Genomic DNA, 14,570 nt, shown 5'->3' with positions numbered 1-14,570 from the left:
TTACCCCAAATCCCAGCCACTACCAAAAGCTGTTGCCGATCGTTCCATTTATATAGATCTACCTTCCTCTCAACACTTGCATTGCTTATTTCCTGTATCACCCAGTGAGGCACAACCATAAACTTAACTAATTTTTACTAATTCATGCATTTTTTTTCTAAGTATTTTAAAAAATTTCTTTGGCAGGGGCCAAGATATAAAAACATTTTATTTTAAACCCAATGCTATGTTCTTGGTGGGCACTAAATTCATGCTTGTCAGGTGAACAAATGAATAAATGAGAAAATAAATAAATATATTTAAAACTTACTATTCTGAACATTCCCAAGGCTGCTACAATTGTAGAATTGTAGAAGCAGGATGGATTGAGCTGTTGAAATTTGCCCAGGATAAGTCATTTATTGAAAGCCAAATTTGTATTATAATAATAAATACTTTTCCAAAACAAATTTTTTGTTCTTCTAGTCTCTCTTTTTATCATACTTTTATTATATATATACATACATATACACGTATCTACGTGTATCTCTCAGATCTCAGCATATGGTTCATATATGGAGCAAAATTGAACAACCAAACTTGACCACTTATAAAAGATTTTGAACACTCTTTTGGAGGTCCTTATAATGGAATTTGGTCTAATTAGAATGGCCCAGAACAATCTATGTACCTATAACTGCCCATTTTCTCCATAGCCAGATTTTGACTAAGTATATTGTATGCCAAGGTCATTGTGAGAAATATCAGGGAAGGCGTTTTTTGGGGCAAAGTATTAAAAAAAACAGAAATTCCACTGATTTTTGTAGAAACAATAATTAGGGAAGACATTCCAGCAAATTCTTGTGCAATAAATAGCTTTATTCATCTTATGTGTATGGGTACAGCCTTGTTTTTGTGGTTTCTCATTCACTGAAGCCAGTGCCTGCCAGTGCAGCTACAGGAACTGGATGTGGCAGCCAGTTTGGGGCCACTGTCACTTTATCGACGTCCACACCAGTTGGGAGCTTTCAGAAAGGTTCTCGAGGGTGTGCCGACCTGCCTGCCTCCGTGGCCGTGAAGTCCTGGCCTGGCTGTTTTGTGGACATTGATAGAGATCCCAGCAGCATTATGCATTTGCTCCATGACCTCAGTCGTTCTGTGTAGATCCATGCGTTAGGCCCTGTGGAATCCTTTCCTGAGACGTGACTATGGAAAGTAAACTTTTGTTTTTCCGGGAAAACTTGTATTCTGATGCTGTAACATTTTCCAGATTTATGTGATGGTAGAATGTAGAAGAAAGTGTCTAGGAACATGAACGTTGGGGTTATGCCTGGATTCAAATCCTAAGTGTGAATTTACTTATTTACTACGTAACGTTAAGCAGATGACTTAACCGGCTAACTGATTCCCTCATCTGTGAAATGGGGAGAGTGCTGGCACTTCCATCGTAAGGACTGAGTTCTATTAAGAACCCACTGAAATATCTCACATAACGATTCATGTGTATGGTAAGCAGCAAATTACTTACTCCTGCCTTGCTTCAGCTTCTTATCTGTGATAATGGGATGATGAAAGTCATAATACTGTCAACTTCCTAGGGTTCTACTGGAGGATTAAATGAATTAGTACATAGTGCCTAGAATACACAGGTACTCAGTGATTATAATTGGCTATTATTAATATTACTATCTTTTTTTTTTTTTTTTAGGTCTTACCCTGATGAAATTGGACCAAAGCACTGGGCTGGCTCCCGTTTTGCTCATGTGATGAAACTACGTCAGGCAGCCCTTCGAACTGCGAGGGAAAAATGGTCAGACTACATTCTGGTAAAAACGGATGTTTTATTTCTTGACAACCGTTATCTAGAATGTGTCCGAATCAGTTGTTGATAACCTAGGACTGTGGAAGCAATCAAAACAACATTTATTTAGGCATTATCTCCTCAACTTTTTAATAAAAGCACAAGAAAAAAATTTGGAGAACTTAGTATCGTGACACCCGGACTTCACCTCAGACTTGTTCTTTAAATGCATTTTCAGTGAGTGAGCAGATAAGCGCCTGAATTATAGTAGGCATGAGAAACTCTGAATCTTTTTAGTTTGTAGGGAACGCAGTGGGTAAAGCAATGTACAATGTCTTAGTAACAATAAAATATTAAATTAAAATAAATAAATAAAAATAAAATAAATATGTATTTACATGCAATATAATGTGTATGTGCAGTTGAACTGTAATAATTCTACCTAATAAAATTGAAAAAAAAAACTTTTTGGAAAAATTTGGGAGATATGGGAAATTAATTACATAAAAAGAGATTTGGGGCAGTGGGGAATATAGCTCAGTGGTAGACTGCATGCCTACCATGCATGAGGTCCTGGTCTCAATCCCCAGTACTTCCATTAAAAAAAATTAAAAACTTAACTTTGAAAAACTTTAAAAACTAATAGTAAAAAAAATATATATATTAAAAAAAAAAAGAGAGAGAGAGATTCAGATGAACAGCTCTGAACCTTTGCTCCCTTTTGCTCCTGAGTGTTTGGGGGATGGCACTGCCTGCTTGGCTTCCTGGTTGCTCCTAATTATGCTGGACTCCCCTGGAGAATTTCTCTCCGTGACGGGGTTCCATTACTTCCCTTGGAACTTTGAGAGTGGTCCTGAAAGATACTGGACTTGACGATTAAGAATCAACATTACTTTCCGTCCTTGTCCCCCTGGAACCTGTCTCAACTGTAAAGGACAGCTTCCTAAGCAGCAAGGAGCTATGGTCCCAGTTCCCTTTTGAAAATTGACAGAGGCTTTTTTCCCCCACAAGTTTATGGGCTCCAGGTTCTTCATCTGTTGCCCCTAAACTCCCATTTAATTCTTTTGACAAACGTTTCCCAGTACAAAACTAGAAATAACACCAAGAAGGCAAAGCCAATGTCATTTAATTAAATTTGCAGATGTCTGCTCTCTGTCACTAGACGCTGATTCCTAAAGGGAATACATTTAACCTGTACACACCCCCAGCCCCTCAACCACAGCAAAACCCAACCCAGTAGTTTACCACGCACACACTTTCAGTATAAATAACTTCGTAGAAGTTCTCAAATTGTGCTGATATCTAACATTGTACAGCTGTTTAAATGGCATTGTGTACAAGTGCTGAACCACAAAATTTTTGGTAAATAAACAGATTTACTATCATAAGAATGAAAGCTGATTATTTATTGACTTGTGTGCGTGGTAAAATATATATAACATAAAACCTGCCATTTTAGTCGTTTTTAAGTATACAGCTTAGTGTGATTATTTATTTTATATGATAGAAACCGTCGTTACACTGTCCCTGTAAACGGATTAGTGTTAACATGGACTTTTGGCAATAAGGGGAAATAGACTCATTGGTTAGCCTGGGCTGGTGTAATGCAAGCAAAAATCCTAACTGTAACATTAAAATGGTATCAGTGGATCTGTTTTGAGTCATTTGGGCATTACGATAGACAATCTAAATCTGTCTTTTCATTTTTACCTACGGTGGGGACCTCTGTTTGTGGGAGTGAATCTTTAAGGGCTTGGAGCTATTGATTTCTTGTCCTTCAACCACTAACCACGGTGTGGGTCAAGTGAGGTGTGGGTTGAGCCCTGGTTGAGCGTGTGCCCAGTATGCTAACACCAGATGACTGCTTGGTGCCTTCTGCAGAGATAAACATCTGGAAATTAGACTAGATGTACTGCTCCTGAATGAAAGCCACTCGGCCGCAGTCGGTTTCCATGAGGAAAATGGGGATCGTTGGTTCCACGTCTCATGGGCGAGTTCCTGTGATCCTTTGGGAGTGCTGGTCTATTCTCGTGCCCACTACTGAAAAGTGTCTTTTCACCTGATGATTTCCCTTTCTTTTCCTAGTTCATAGATGTTGACAACTTCCTGACTAACCCACAGACCCTCAATCTAATGATGGCAGAGAACAAAACCATCGTGGCCCCCATGCTGGAGTCTCGGGGCCTGTATTCGAACTTCTGGTGTGGAATCACACCTCAGGCAAGTCTTTTGGCTGATGAATTAAGGTTATGAGGATTTTAAAATGTTTTTATTTTATTTTTTAATTTTTTATTGAAGTATAGTTGATTTTTACAATATTAGTTTCAGGTGTACAGCAAAGTAATTCAGTTACATATACACATACATTTTTAAAGATTCTTTTCCATTATATGTTATTACAAAAAATTGAATATAGTTCCAGAGCTATACAGTAGGTCCCTGTTGTTTATCTAAAGGTTATGAGTTTTAATAAGGCAGCCACAAGTCCACAGTAGCCCCATTAAGCTTTTTCTCATCTTCTCCCTTGAAACACGCATGTCAGTGTATTACTAGAGCAAGCATTCTCCGGAAAGGAGGTAAGTTCAGGTCCAGTGCCACAACCCAGTGCGCTCTTCTGTATTAGTGAATTATGAGTAAAATATTCTGATGAGCTTAGCATTAGAAGCTTTAAATTAACCAATAAAGCTTGCTGGGATTTGTCCTTTTTTTCTCCCTGATTCAGAGATTTTTTAAAAAATTAAATAGTTTTTTTTTTGTCATCACAACTAGCATAAGGACAATAAAAAATTGGAAATAGAAAGAAGTAACAAAAAAATCATGTTAATTTCTGCCACTCTAGCATCAGCAATAACAGCTTGCATGTTTTTAACTGTATCATCAAGTGGCTATAACTGCAATTTATTTAAACTTTCTCTTAGTTTAAAAACATTTAAGTTGTTTGTAACTTTTAATGTTTTTTTTTTTTTTTACTGACTTATAGTCAGTTTACAATGCTGTGTCAGTTTCTGGTGCGCAGCACAGTGCTTCAGTTGTACATGAACATACGTATATTCACTTTCACATTCTTTTTCACTGTGAGCTACTACAAGATATTGAATATATTTCCCTGTGTCATACAGTATAAACTTGTTTATCTGTTTTATATATACCTGTCAGTATCTGCAAATCTTGAACTCCCAGTTTATCCCTTCCCACCCCTCTCCCCTCTGGCAACCACAAGTCTGTATTCTATGTCTGTGAGTCTGTTTCTGTTTTATATGTAAGTTCATTTGTCTCTCTCTCTCTTTTTTTTAAGATTCCACATATGAGTGATATCATATGGTGTTTTTCTTTCCCTTTCTGGCTTACTTCACTTAGAATGACATTCTCCAGGGACATCCATGCAACTTTTAATGTTATAAGGACTATCGTGATTAATATAAAATTTTCTACATTTAATATCATTTCCTTAGGACAGCTTCTTAGGAGTGGAATTAGTGAGTCAAAGAGTTTTAAATATTTTAATGGTCTTTGATATGTTGCCAAGTTTATTTCCAAAGAGAACTAATAATTAGAACTGCTATGGTAGGTGTTTTTACAAACTTCAAAATTAAAGCAAAATTTTAAATTTCCATCATCTGTATTTTCCATTTTAAAATCTTCAAAGTCTAGAGATCTGTTATAGTGAATGTTTATGGCTGATTGTATTTTTTATTTTTCAGTTAGTCAATAAGAGAAATAAACTGATCAATGTACGATCAGTGTAGAATAAAGGGGGGAAATGTATGTTAAGTGTGCTCTTGTGCTAAAAGAGCTAAACTTTCAGTCTCTCTTTTACACCTGGTTTGGTTTTAGATGAAGAATGAGGCCAGTGATGCACTGGAAGATGTTTGATGCCGGCTCTCGGAGGGGGGAAAGCCCTGACTGGTAGCTTTTGCCAGTTTTTATGGTATAAGGACGCCCACCATGCAAATGTTGTTTAAGCTAAGGGAAAGGCTAAGTAAATTGCAGTACATCCACTTGGTGATATAATTTTTAAAAATATGCGAAGCTTGCTGTCCATGGTCTATTTAGAATGGTGGGGATTAACGTGATTTTTGTTTTTACGGATTTCAAGCTGCTAGCATGTCAACTGGCTCATACACTTTCTGAAACTTTGACAGTGGGCGCCCCTAGCACACTACTGGATGGGCATTCCTCTTTTGTTACAGTTATTTCCTGCAGATCTGAGAGATTTTAGTGCATATTATCCGCATCTCTTTTAGAGACCCATTAAGTTCCTATTTATAAGAGTCACTAAGTTCCTTGGGAAGAAGATGTTCTATTAAGTTCGTTTAAGTTCATGCACTCTTAGTTAATAACCGGCAGTGTTTCACATGTCAGAATCACCCTGGAGTGTTTTGAGTGAGTTATGCATTGGCACCAGCAACAAGTGTGGATTATTCTAGTAACCACAGCCTCCAGGTTTCTGTTATCTCCTTTGCTTTCCTATTAAAAGCAGACAGGAGAAATGTGCTCACTTACTTTGCGCAGCAAAAGTAAAACCTAAGCGATTTAGGGACAATTCTAATTTATCTCTGTTTCTGGCTTTCTATCATTCCTGGGCAGGCTTCCGCTAGGAATGGAAACAGCCAATGACTTCATGAGTTCAGAGCAGCCCCTGGTTTCCACAGCCTTTAAACACGTTCAAAACAAAATGACCTTGGTTTTGTACTGACCAATGAGCGGGAATTATTACCAACAACATTCAGTTTATGTGGAAAAAGAGACACATCTCTTGCCCACGCCTGTCTGCAGGAAGCATATTAAGTCTCTTTTCTCTCTTTATTTCTTCTTTGCTTCCATCATCCCTGCCCCCCAGATATCCAGTGATTCATCATCATTATGAATTTTCCAGTCTTCTCATTCTGAGAATATCGTCCCTAAGTAGTCTAGAACTTTATATTTGACGGTGTTCTTAGGCAGTGCTTTAAAGAACCAGTCTTCCCTTTATCCCTTGGAAGAATGCTCAGAAGTCGAAGGATGTTAAGTGATCCTTAAGTGAAAGGCTAATAAAAAATTGTAGGAATAATAATACTTCATACGATGCATTACAGTTTCCAAAGCATCTTCTTAGACCTTTACTATGTGCCATCCCTTCTACAACCCTGTGAGATAATCAGCCTTTACCCCATTTTTTCAAGAGAAGGAACGTAGGCTCAAAGAGGTTAAGCACAGGCTCAGATCAAACATCTGGAAGGTTAAGATGACGCTAAGACCCACATCTTCTAAGTCTTGCTCTGTGGTCCTTCTGCCTTATCACGTGGTCAGTGTGAGGGTCAGCTTAGCTGGAACACCAGTCCAGACACTGAGGGGAATGCCAGGGAAGAGGTGGCAGTGCCTAACGTGTGAGTCCTGGCATCACTGCAGAAAATGTGACCCTACAATAATGGGGCTGATGGGTGAATATTCAAGAACGTATGGAGCCACCAGGTACCGTGCCCTTCGGAGTGCCTGCCTTGTGAAGCCTCGCATTCCCTGAGCCCGCCGTCACCTGAAACGTTTTTGGAAATGCCTCTCAAAGCTTATACACCCTTTAAAGTAGGTTTTGTTGAGACACGTCTTCGTCTTCTCTGGGATGGATCTGGGCTTTGGCAACAGTCAGGCCACCACTGGTGCCGCTGGAGCATAAGCGTCAGTGGCTTCTACACTCCGTGGGGGCTGAGACTGGCATTGCCAATTTACTGTTGAAGCTCCATCACCTCCTGTAGCCTGGATTACAGTAGGTACTCAGTAGATGTTTGTTGAGTGAACAGTTGAGTTTGGAGGGAAAACCAGCTGGTTGTTCCAAACCAGTGTGTTCAAAACCACAAAGTAAGAGGGTCAGTTGTCCTGTGTGCTCGCCCAGAGGGAGCTGTCAGAAGGAGAACCCTCCAAAAAAGTGGAGCAGTGAATAAGGAATTGCACTGAAACAAGGCCCTGTTTATATGTTTAAGTTACCACATGTTTTGTTACCAATATTCGCCGATGTAATGTAGTCATTTTAGTAACAGCCAACGTTGATCGATGCTTTCTCGGTGCTAGGCACTATGCGCTGCAGGTTCCAGGTCTTACCTCAGCTAATTTTTACAGACAATCCTGTGGAGTAGATAGTGATTCCTGTTTTACAGATGAGGAAGTGGGCCCAGCAAGGCGCGGCAGCCTGACCAATAACTACAGACGATGAGTAACTGAGATGGGCCTTGAACTCAAGCACCCAGATGCCAGAATCTGAGCTCCTAACTGCTCTGCTCCCCCATCTCTGGCTGCTCATACGTCGTATTCAATCCTAAGTCAACGTAAAATATGCTTCTATGAGGCTATTAAGGCAAGAGATACGCTGAAAGCAAAATTGCTTCTGATAACAAGACCCTCTTAGGGTTCTTTTAAGTGTAAGTAGCATTTCTTGAGCTCAGTTGGAAATTCTCAGGCCAAGATGAAAAGAGCAAAGGTGACTTTGCTTGGGGGTTTGTGCTGAACTGGTGATGACTTAGGAATCAGCCTAACAGAAGACTGGGGGAGCGGAAGCCCTCAGAGCAGAGAGTGTAACCCACCTGTTGGCTCCTTCACAGGGCTTCTATAAACGGACCCCAGACTATCTCCAGATTAGAGAGTGGAAGAGGCTGGGCTGCTTCCCCGTCCCCATGGTCCACTCCACGTTCCTGATCGACCTCAGGAAGGAGGCCTCCGACCAGCTGGCGTTCTACCCCCCGCACCAGGACTACACCTGGGCCTTCGATGACATCATGGTCTTCGCCTTCTCCAGCAGGCAAGCAGGTACTGCTCATACTCGGCTGTGCTGCCAGCGTGCAAACACTGCAGATAACCAGCTCCTTTGCTTTGTGGATTTTATTTTAAAGCTCTCTTATGTAAGGAAACAGGTTTCCTGTTCAGGTAGTGTTAGAGGCAGTTAATTGTCTGGTCATCACACCAGCACTTTCTGGGTTGCTGTTCCTGTGACGGCCAGCGACACCAACGACCAAGGGCCAGGACCAGCCCTACCCAGGAGCCCACTCTCTCTTTTTTTCCTAAGTGGCTGGGGGACGGTGGCGATGGTGGCGGGAGCCCTGGACATGTGACACTGCTGCAGCGCTCTGTTCGTTACAGGAGTCCTTGTATTCACTGAAAAACTGTGACAGAGGCCAGAAAAACCCTGGGAAAGACCCAGACTTAAAACAATGGAAGTTTATTTCTTCTCAAAAGGACTGGAGCTAGCAGAGTGGCCCTGCTCCATAGAGGTCTCAGACAGCCGGGCCCCCCCTCTGCTGCTGCTCCGCCCTCCAGGAGGTGTCGCCCTCAATCATGTGGCCCAGAATGTCTCATCGGCGTGGAAGCATTCCAGCCACTGAGTGAAGACCAGAGAGGGGCGGGCGCTGTCCCGCCCTTCAGGGGCTACGGTCCTGAGGATGACCACACCACTTCCGTGCATAGCCCATTAGCCACACTGAGTCACAGGGCAGCACCTCGTGGAAAGGGAGGCTCCGAATGTTGTCTGTATCCTACTCAGTCCAGAGCCCCAGTTCTTTCTCTTGAAGAAGGACAGATTTGGGGAGGCACCCAGCAGTCTCGGTCAGTCCCCATGGGAAGAAAGGCCAAGCCAGGCTTGACTCCTTCATGAACCGTTGTAGGCTTTTTGAGGACAAGTCGGTGGGAAAGACAGGAAGGATGCAATGCCCTGAAGCAGTTCAGCGTGCGGGTCCACGACATTCCTAAAGCAGAGCTTTATTCTCAAGATCACTCAGGCCTCCCTGACAAAAGTCAGGTCCCACGACCAATGAGCCAGAAATGTGCCATTTCACCACGAGTGAAAGTGAGTTTAGAAACCAGGCAGATGGTGTGTAAACCCACGTGGCCATGTAAGTCGGGGGGAATGGCATGATGTCAGGACCCCAGGCGGCTGAGGTAGGGTGCCGGCAGCTGAGAATGTTAATACAAACCCGAGCCACGGCTCATGCATCAGGCCATCCTGGAAGCCACAGGGGTCCCCCTCATCCACTGCAGATTTGATAGGAACGAGGATATTTGGTGAAAATGTGGAAGGCTGATTATCTTCCCTTGGCTGCTAGAGCCATTTAGAGCCTTTGGCCAAGTGTAGGCATTTTTTAGGCCTGTGTCAGGGCAAAAGTGAACTTTTTATCCTCATGTGGACGGGAAGTTCTCATGACAGTCCTTGTGTCATTACGAATGGTGACTGCTGGTTTCCACTTGGCCTGTGATTGGCTCTGACTCCTCCAGGATGGGAAGCAGACGCAGGGCCTTCCCAGCCCTTCAGGTTGTGCCAGTCCCTTTGCTTAAGAGCTTAAGTAAGGATGTTCCAAGAAAGTGAGCTATTAACAATTACAGTAATGATCCTCACCTAACAAAGGCCTCCTTGGTAGCCATGGCACAAGGCATTATTGTGACCCAGGCACTAAATTATTATGATATATTTTTTTAAACCAAAAATTAGATTTGGGGCTGGAAGAGTGACATGGGCTGCATAGGAACTTTTCAGCTCTGCCCCTTGTGTGGCCTGTTCTCTGGGACTTCATCTTGGTCGGTCACATTCCCATAGCCTTCCCGGGACGTTGAAAGCAGGTGCGGAGGCCACGAGCTGCTTGGTGATTCCGCTGGGGAGAGAGAGGAGAGGCAGGAAAGAAAGGAGAGAGGCTCAGCCTTCCAGGCTTCCCTGTGTGCCTGGCGCTGTGCTAGCTCTGGGATGGTAGGGGAGGAGATGTGTACAGGTGGGAAGGTAGGCCACAGATACAAGCGGTGAGAGCTGAGGGTCAGATTACTGGTACAGACTGTGAACGGGGTGGGAGGCAGGGCAGGAAAGAGTGACTGCCATTTAGGGGGATGTCAGCGCTTTGCTGACAGTCGGTGGTCCTAGGGTAGCTCTTTTACTCATCCTGAAGTATTTTTAACCTTTTTTGGGGGGGAAAGGTAATTAGGTTTCTCTCTTGCTTGCTTTCTTTTTGAATGAAGCTAGATTTATTTAGAGAGGTACATACTGTGTAGAGCGTAGGCTGTTTCAGAAGGCAAGAGAAAGGCCCCGAGGTGTGGGGATTGGATGCTCAGGTTAAAGTAAAAGTGGATACACCCCCCTCGACAGAGCTGGTGGGCACGGTGTTGCCAGTTTTTACGGGCTCGGTAGCTTCACACGCCAGCAAATGGGAGGACCATTCCAGCGCCGCTGGGGAAGGGGCTGGGGTTCCTAGGACTCGGGCCACCGCCCACTCTTTGACCTTTCATGGTCAGCCTTGGGACTGCCATGGCGCCTGTGGGCATGTTATTTGTCATGCTGATATGTTACAGTGAGCGCATAATGAAGCTCAAGGTCTCCCAGAAGTCAAATCTCCTGCCATCTGGAGCCTCAAGGCCTCCTGGGGGTCAAATCTCCCACCATCCTGGTGTTAACTGCTGGCATTCCATGAGTGGCTGTGTCCTGCCCGCTTCCCGCCTGCTGGAGGCTTCACGGTCAGATTCTTCTTGTAACATTTACTGCTTCTCTCTGTGGATATATAAAAATGATTGGGCTCCTAAGAGAACATTTAATTCATTCTCCTGACTTTAAGCAGTATAATTTTTTAAGGTTTTTTTTTTTTTTTTTGAAGGGGGTAGGTAATGAGGTTAATTTATTTCTTTATTTTTAGAGGAGGTACTGGGGATTGAACCTAGAACCCTGTGCATGCTGAGCATGTGCTCTATCACTTGAGCTACACTCTCCCCCTTGAAGTATTTTGAGAAGAGACTCAAATGAGCCTGGGAGTCCTGGGCAGCCCATGGAGTGTTTCCCAGGCTCTTCCCCTCTTAGGTCCAAAACAAAGCACTTCCATTCTCTCTTTAAAAGAGTCTTAATGAAGGATGATGTATATTCTTTTGGTCCCACTCTTGTGAAGCTCCCTAGCTAGGTATCAGCCTTTGGAGCATCATTTTTTTTTATGTCCGAAAGAAAATAAAGTGTCCCAATGTCCCAGGCAGGACCACCTAAGCTTGATCCTTAATGGCTCACCTCTGACTCCAGGCATTGCCACGTGTGGGTGATGAGAGAGAGCAGCAATCCGAGGGTGCCGGTGTGCTGGGCAAGGCTGCCCATCTAGCCCAGCAAGCGAGCCCAGGGGGCATGGGCGAGTCTCTGGCTGTCATGAGGCCAGGGTCAGGAGTCCACTTCCCACTGTGGCCAGTGATCTGGGCCCTGTATTGTGGCCACAGTAACCGTCTCTGGCACCAGCCAGTCATCTTCCAGATATCTTCCAGATGTGAGACAAAAGAGGCTGGAGATGTGGGTGACGGGCAGGCAGACCTGCCTCCTGCACATCACTGGGAGTAATCAAAAGTGACTTCCGTGTTCAGGGATGGCGATCAGAGTGATTGCCGGTCCTGAGACATGGCTTCCAGATTCTGGGTGGATAGAAGGATTCTTGGCATTGGCCCTTTAGGGACAGGGCTTTGGCACTAATGACTTACTGGGTGACCTTGGGCAAATCACAGCCTCTCGGCGTCTGAGTTTCCATCACCAGAAATAAAGGTAGGCGTATCAGTCTGCAGTGTTAAGGTGCCATGTGTGTGCAAGAAAATGTTTGCTGTCTTCATAAGAGAAGTACAAGCCTTCAGGCCTTTCTCTTTCAAAGAGAAAATTGTTTGTGCCAGAAGTAGCTTTCACGGAGACTACCAGATTCCTTCACAGATTTTACTTAATTATTAACACATTTCCTTTTAAAATTTTTTAATCAAATTATTGAGGCACATAGTTGAGACAGTCCAAATAGCCCCCACTGTTTATTGTAAAACCCCCTGCACGTCACCCTCCTGTGCCAGTTCCCTGGTCTGGAAGACCAGAGCTTTGATCTCCAGATGACGACACAGGTGTAGCAGTCACATCCACGTTTCCAAACAGCACGCTTTGCGACGCTCCTTCTCGATACCCTGGTTTTACTTTGGACCTCGCCTTTTGACTCCACTACAGAAGACGAGGAGTTGGCTCTCTGTCCGCCCTCTGGCCCCTCCACACAGATGCATTCTTCCCAGCACCCTGTCCTCTTGATGGAGTTGCATGGTAATTGAAGACAGATCTATGGTCAGTGTTTTTGTTGTCATAATCAAGTGACCCCAATTCCAATTAAAGACTATGGTTAGTTTTCCTTTCATATCTAATTTAGTGATTGCCTTTTTTTATTTGCTTAGTTTTATTATTACTAACACAGTCCAAAGCTGATCCCCAGTTGCCTAAAGTGCCTCTTGGAAAGGCCCGATTTAGCAAATAAATGTTCTTTGTGCCTGTGTGTGAAGGTGTCTCTCTGGGAGCCTCCTAATCTCTCTGTCTGAGAGGTGCCAGCACTGGGGACCTGGGGCTCCTCCTCTTCCCTTCTGCAATGACTCTCCTGTTCGCTGTGTTCCACACCTTCCCTGTCTGATTGTTTGTTTTGTAACCCCCACCCTCTCCTTTCCTCCCGCTTACTCCTCTTTCTTCTCCTTCCCCCACATCATCCAGTCACCGTCTGAGGAAGTGTGATAGGAAGTAAATATTTATGATCTTGCGTGTCTGAAAATGCCTTTCTTGTCCCCTCACATTTGACGGATAGCTTGGCTAGGTCTCATCTCCCTTTTACTGAAGCTTTGGAAAGTTGATTGGTAAAATGATTTGCCTAATTAGGGTAGAGAGGCAACCTAAACATTAAATCACTTTCCTTCTGTTTCCTGAACTCATCACGACCTTGCAGGAGGGTACATTTTGGTTTGAAGTTTCTCAGAAGCATTCGTGTGGGCACACAGGAGAGTTAGTGAGTTCACCTGGGGAAGGCAAGAGCGGTGACAGTGTTTGCAGGACCAGCCCTGACGGGAGCCAGATTTGGTAAAGGAGAGGACAAAGGTTCTTTTCTTTGTTTGTTCTTCTCCGTTAATGCCATGAGACAGCTCCACCCGATTTGGAAGGTGATGCAGCTGACTGGAGGAAATGTCATCTACGCAAAATAGAGAAGTCACCTTGCAGGCGATTCTCGGTCTGGAAGGCATGGGCGATTGTAGAAATTAACACAGCAGAAGCTTGGGCACGTGGACCAGGGCATGGCAGGCTCTTCCCGTTACCTCAGCACGCTTTTCCCTAGTCACGCCCACCAGCCGCTGGACGTCTCTGAGCCCCTCTGGATTCCAGTATCGCTAGCTACCTGGTTGAAGACACATGCTGTCGAATTCATGGAGTTAGCCAGTGGGGGCTGTGAGGACAAGCGTTGAAAACGAGGGCTGTGATATGTCTCTGGCATTATCATACTGCAAGTTCTTTTTACTTTTTTATTTTTTATTTTAACTGAAGTGTAGTCAATTTACAATGTTGTGTTAATTTCTGGTGTGCAGCATAGTGCTTCATTTATACATACATACATATATAATACTCCCTTTCATATTCTTTTTCATTATAGGTCATTGTAAGATATTGAATATTTCCCTGGCTGTACAGTAGGACCTTGTTTATTTATATGTAGTCATTATTATCTGCAATTCCCAATTGCCAATATATCCCTCTACACCCTCTTTCCCCCCTTGTAATTGTAAGTTTATTTTCTATGTCTGTGAGTCTGTCTCTGTTTTGTAAATAAGTTCATTTGCATCCTTTTTTGGTTTTTTTTTTTTTTAAGATTCCACATGTAAGTCATATCATATGGTATTTTTCTTTCTCTTTCTGGCTTACTTCACTTTATATGATGATCTCTAGATCCATCCATGTTGCTGCATATGACATTATTTTATTCTTTTTTATGACTGAGTAGTATTCCATTGTATATATATATCACATTTTCTTTATCCAGTCATCTGTCGA

The 14,570-nt window shown here is 43.3% G+C and overlaps 1 protein-coding gene across 3 annotated transcripts in view; it reads left to right on the top strand.

The window, feature by feature from the left end:
• COLGALT2 (collagen beta(1-O)galactosyltransferase 2) overlaps positions 1-14,570 on the top strand; it is a 123,752-nt gene that overhangs the window by 77,589 nt on the left and 31,593 nt on the right. For all 3 annotated transcript variants that reach the window (XM_074349940.1, XM_074349939.1, XM_010954958.3), the window contains 3 exons: positions 1,688-1,805; positions 3,866-4,000; positions 8,350-8,554. In XM_074349940.1, the coding sequence (XP_074206041.1) occupies positions 1,688-1,805; positions 3,866-4,000; positions 8,350-8,554 (458 nt within the window). The remainder of the gene's footprint in view (positions 1-1,687; positions 1,806-3,865; positions 4,001-8,349; positions 8,555-14,570) is intronic.

The sequence above is a fragment of the Camelus bactrianus genome, chromosome 21, assembly GCF_048773025.1.
Source record: "Camelus bactrianus isolate YW-2024 breed Bactrian camel chromosome 21, ASM4877302v1, whole genome shotgun sequence".
NCBI lineage: Eukaryota > Metazoa > Chordata > Mammalia > Artiodactyla > Camelidae > Camelus > Camelus bactrianus.
This window is presented reverse-complemented; position numbering and strand designations above follow the sequence as displayed.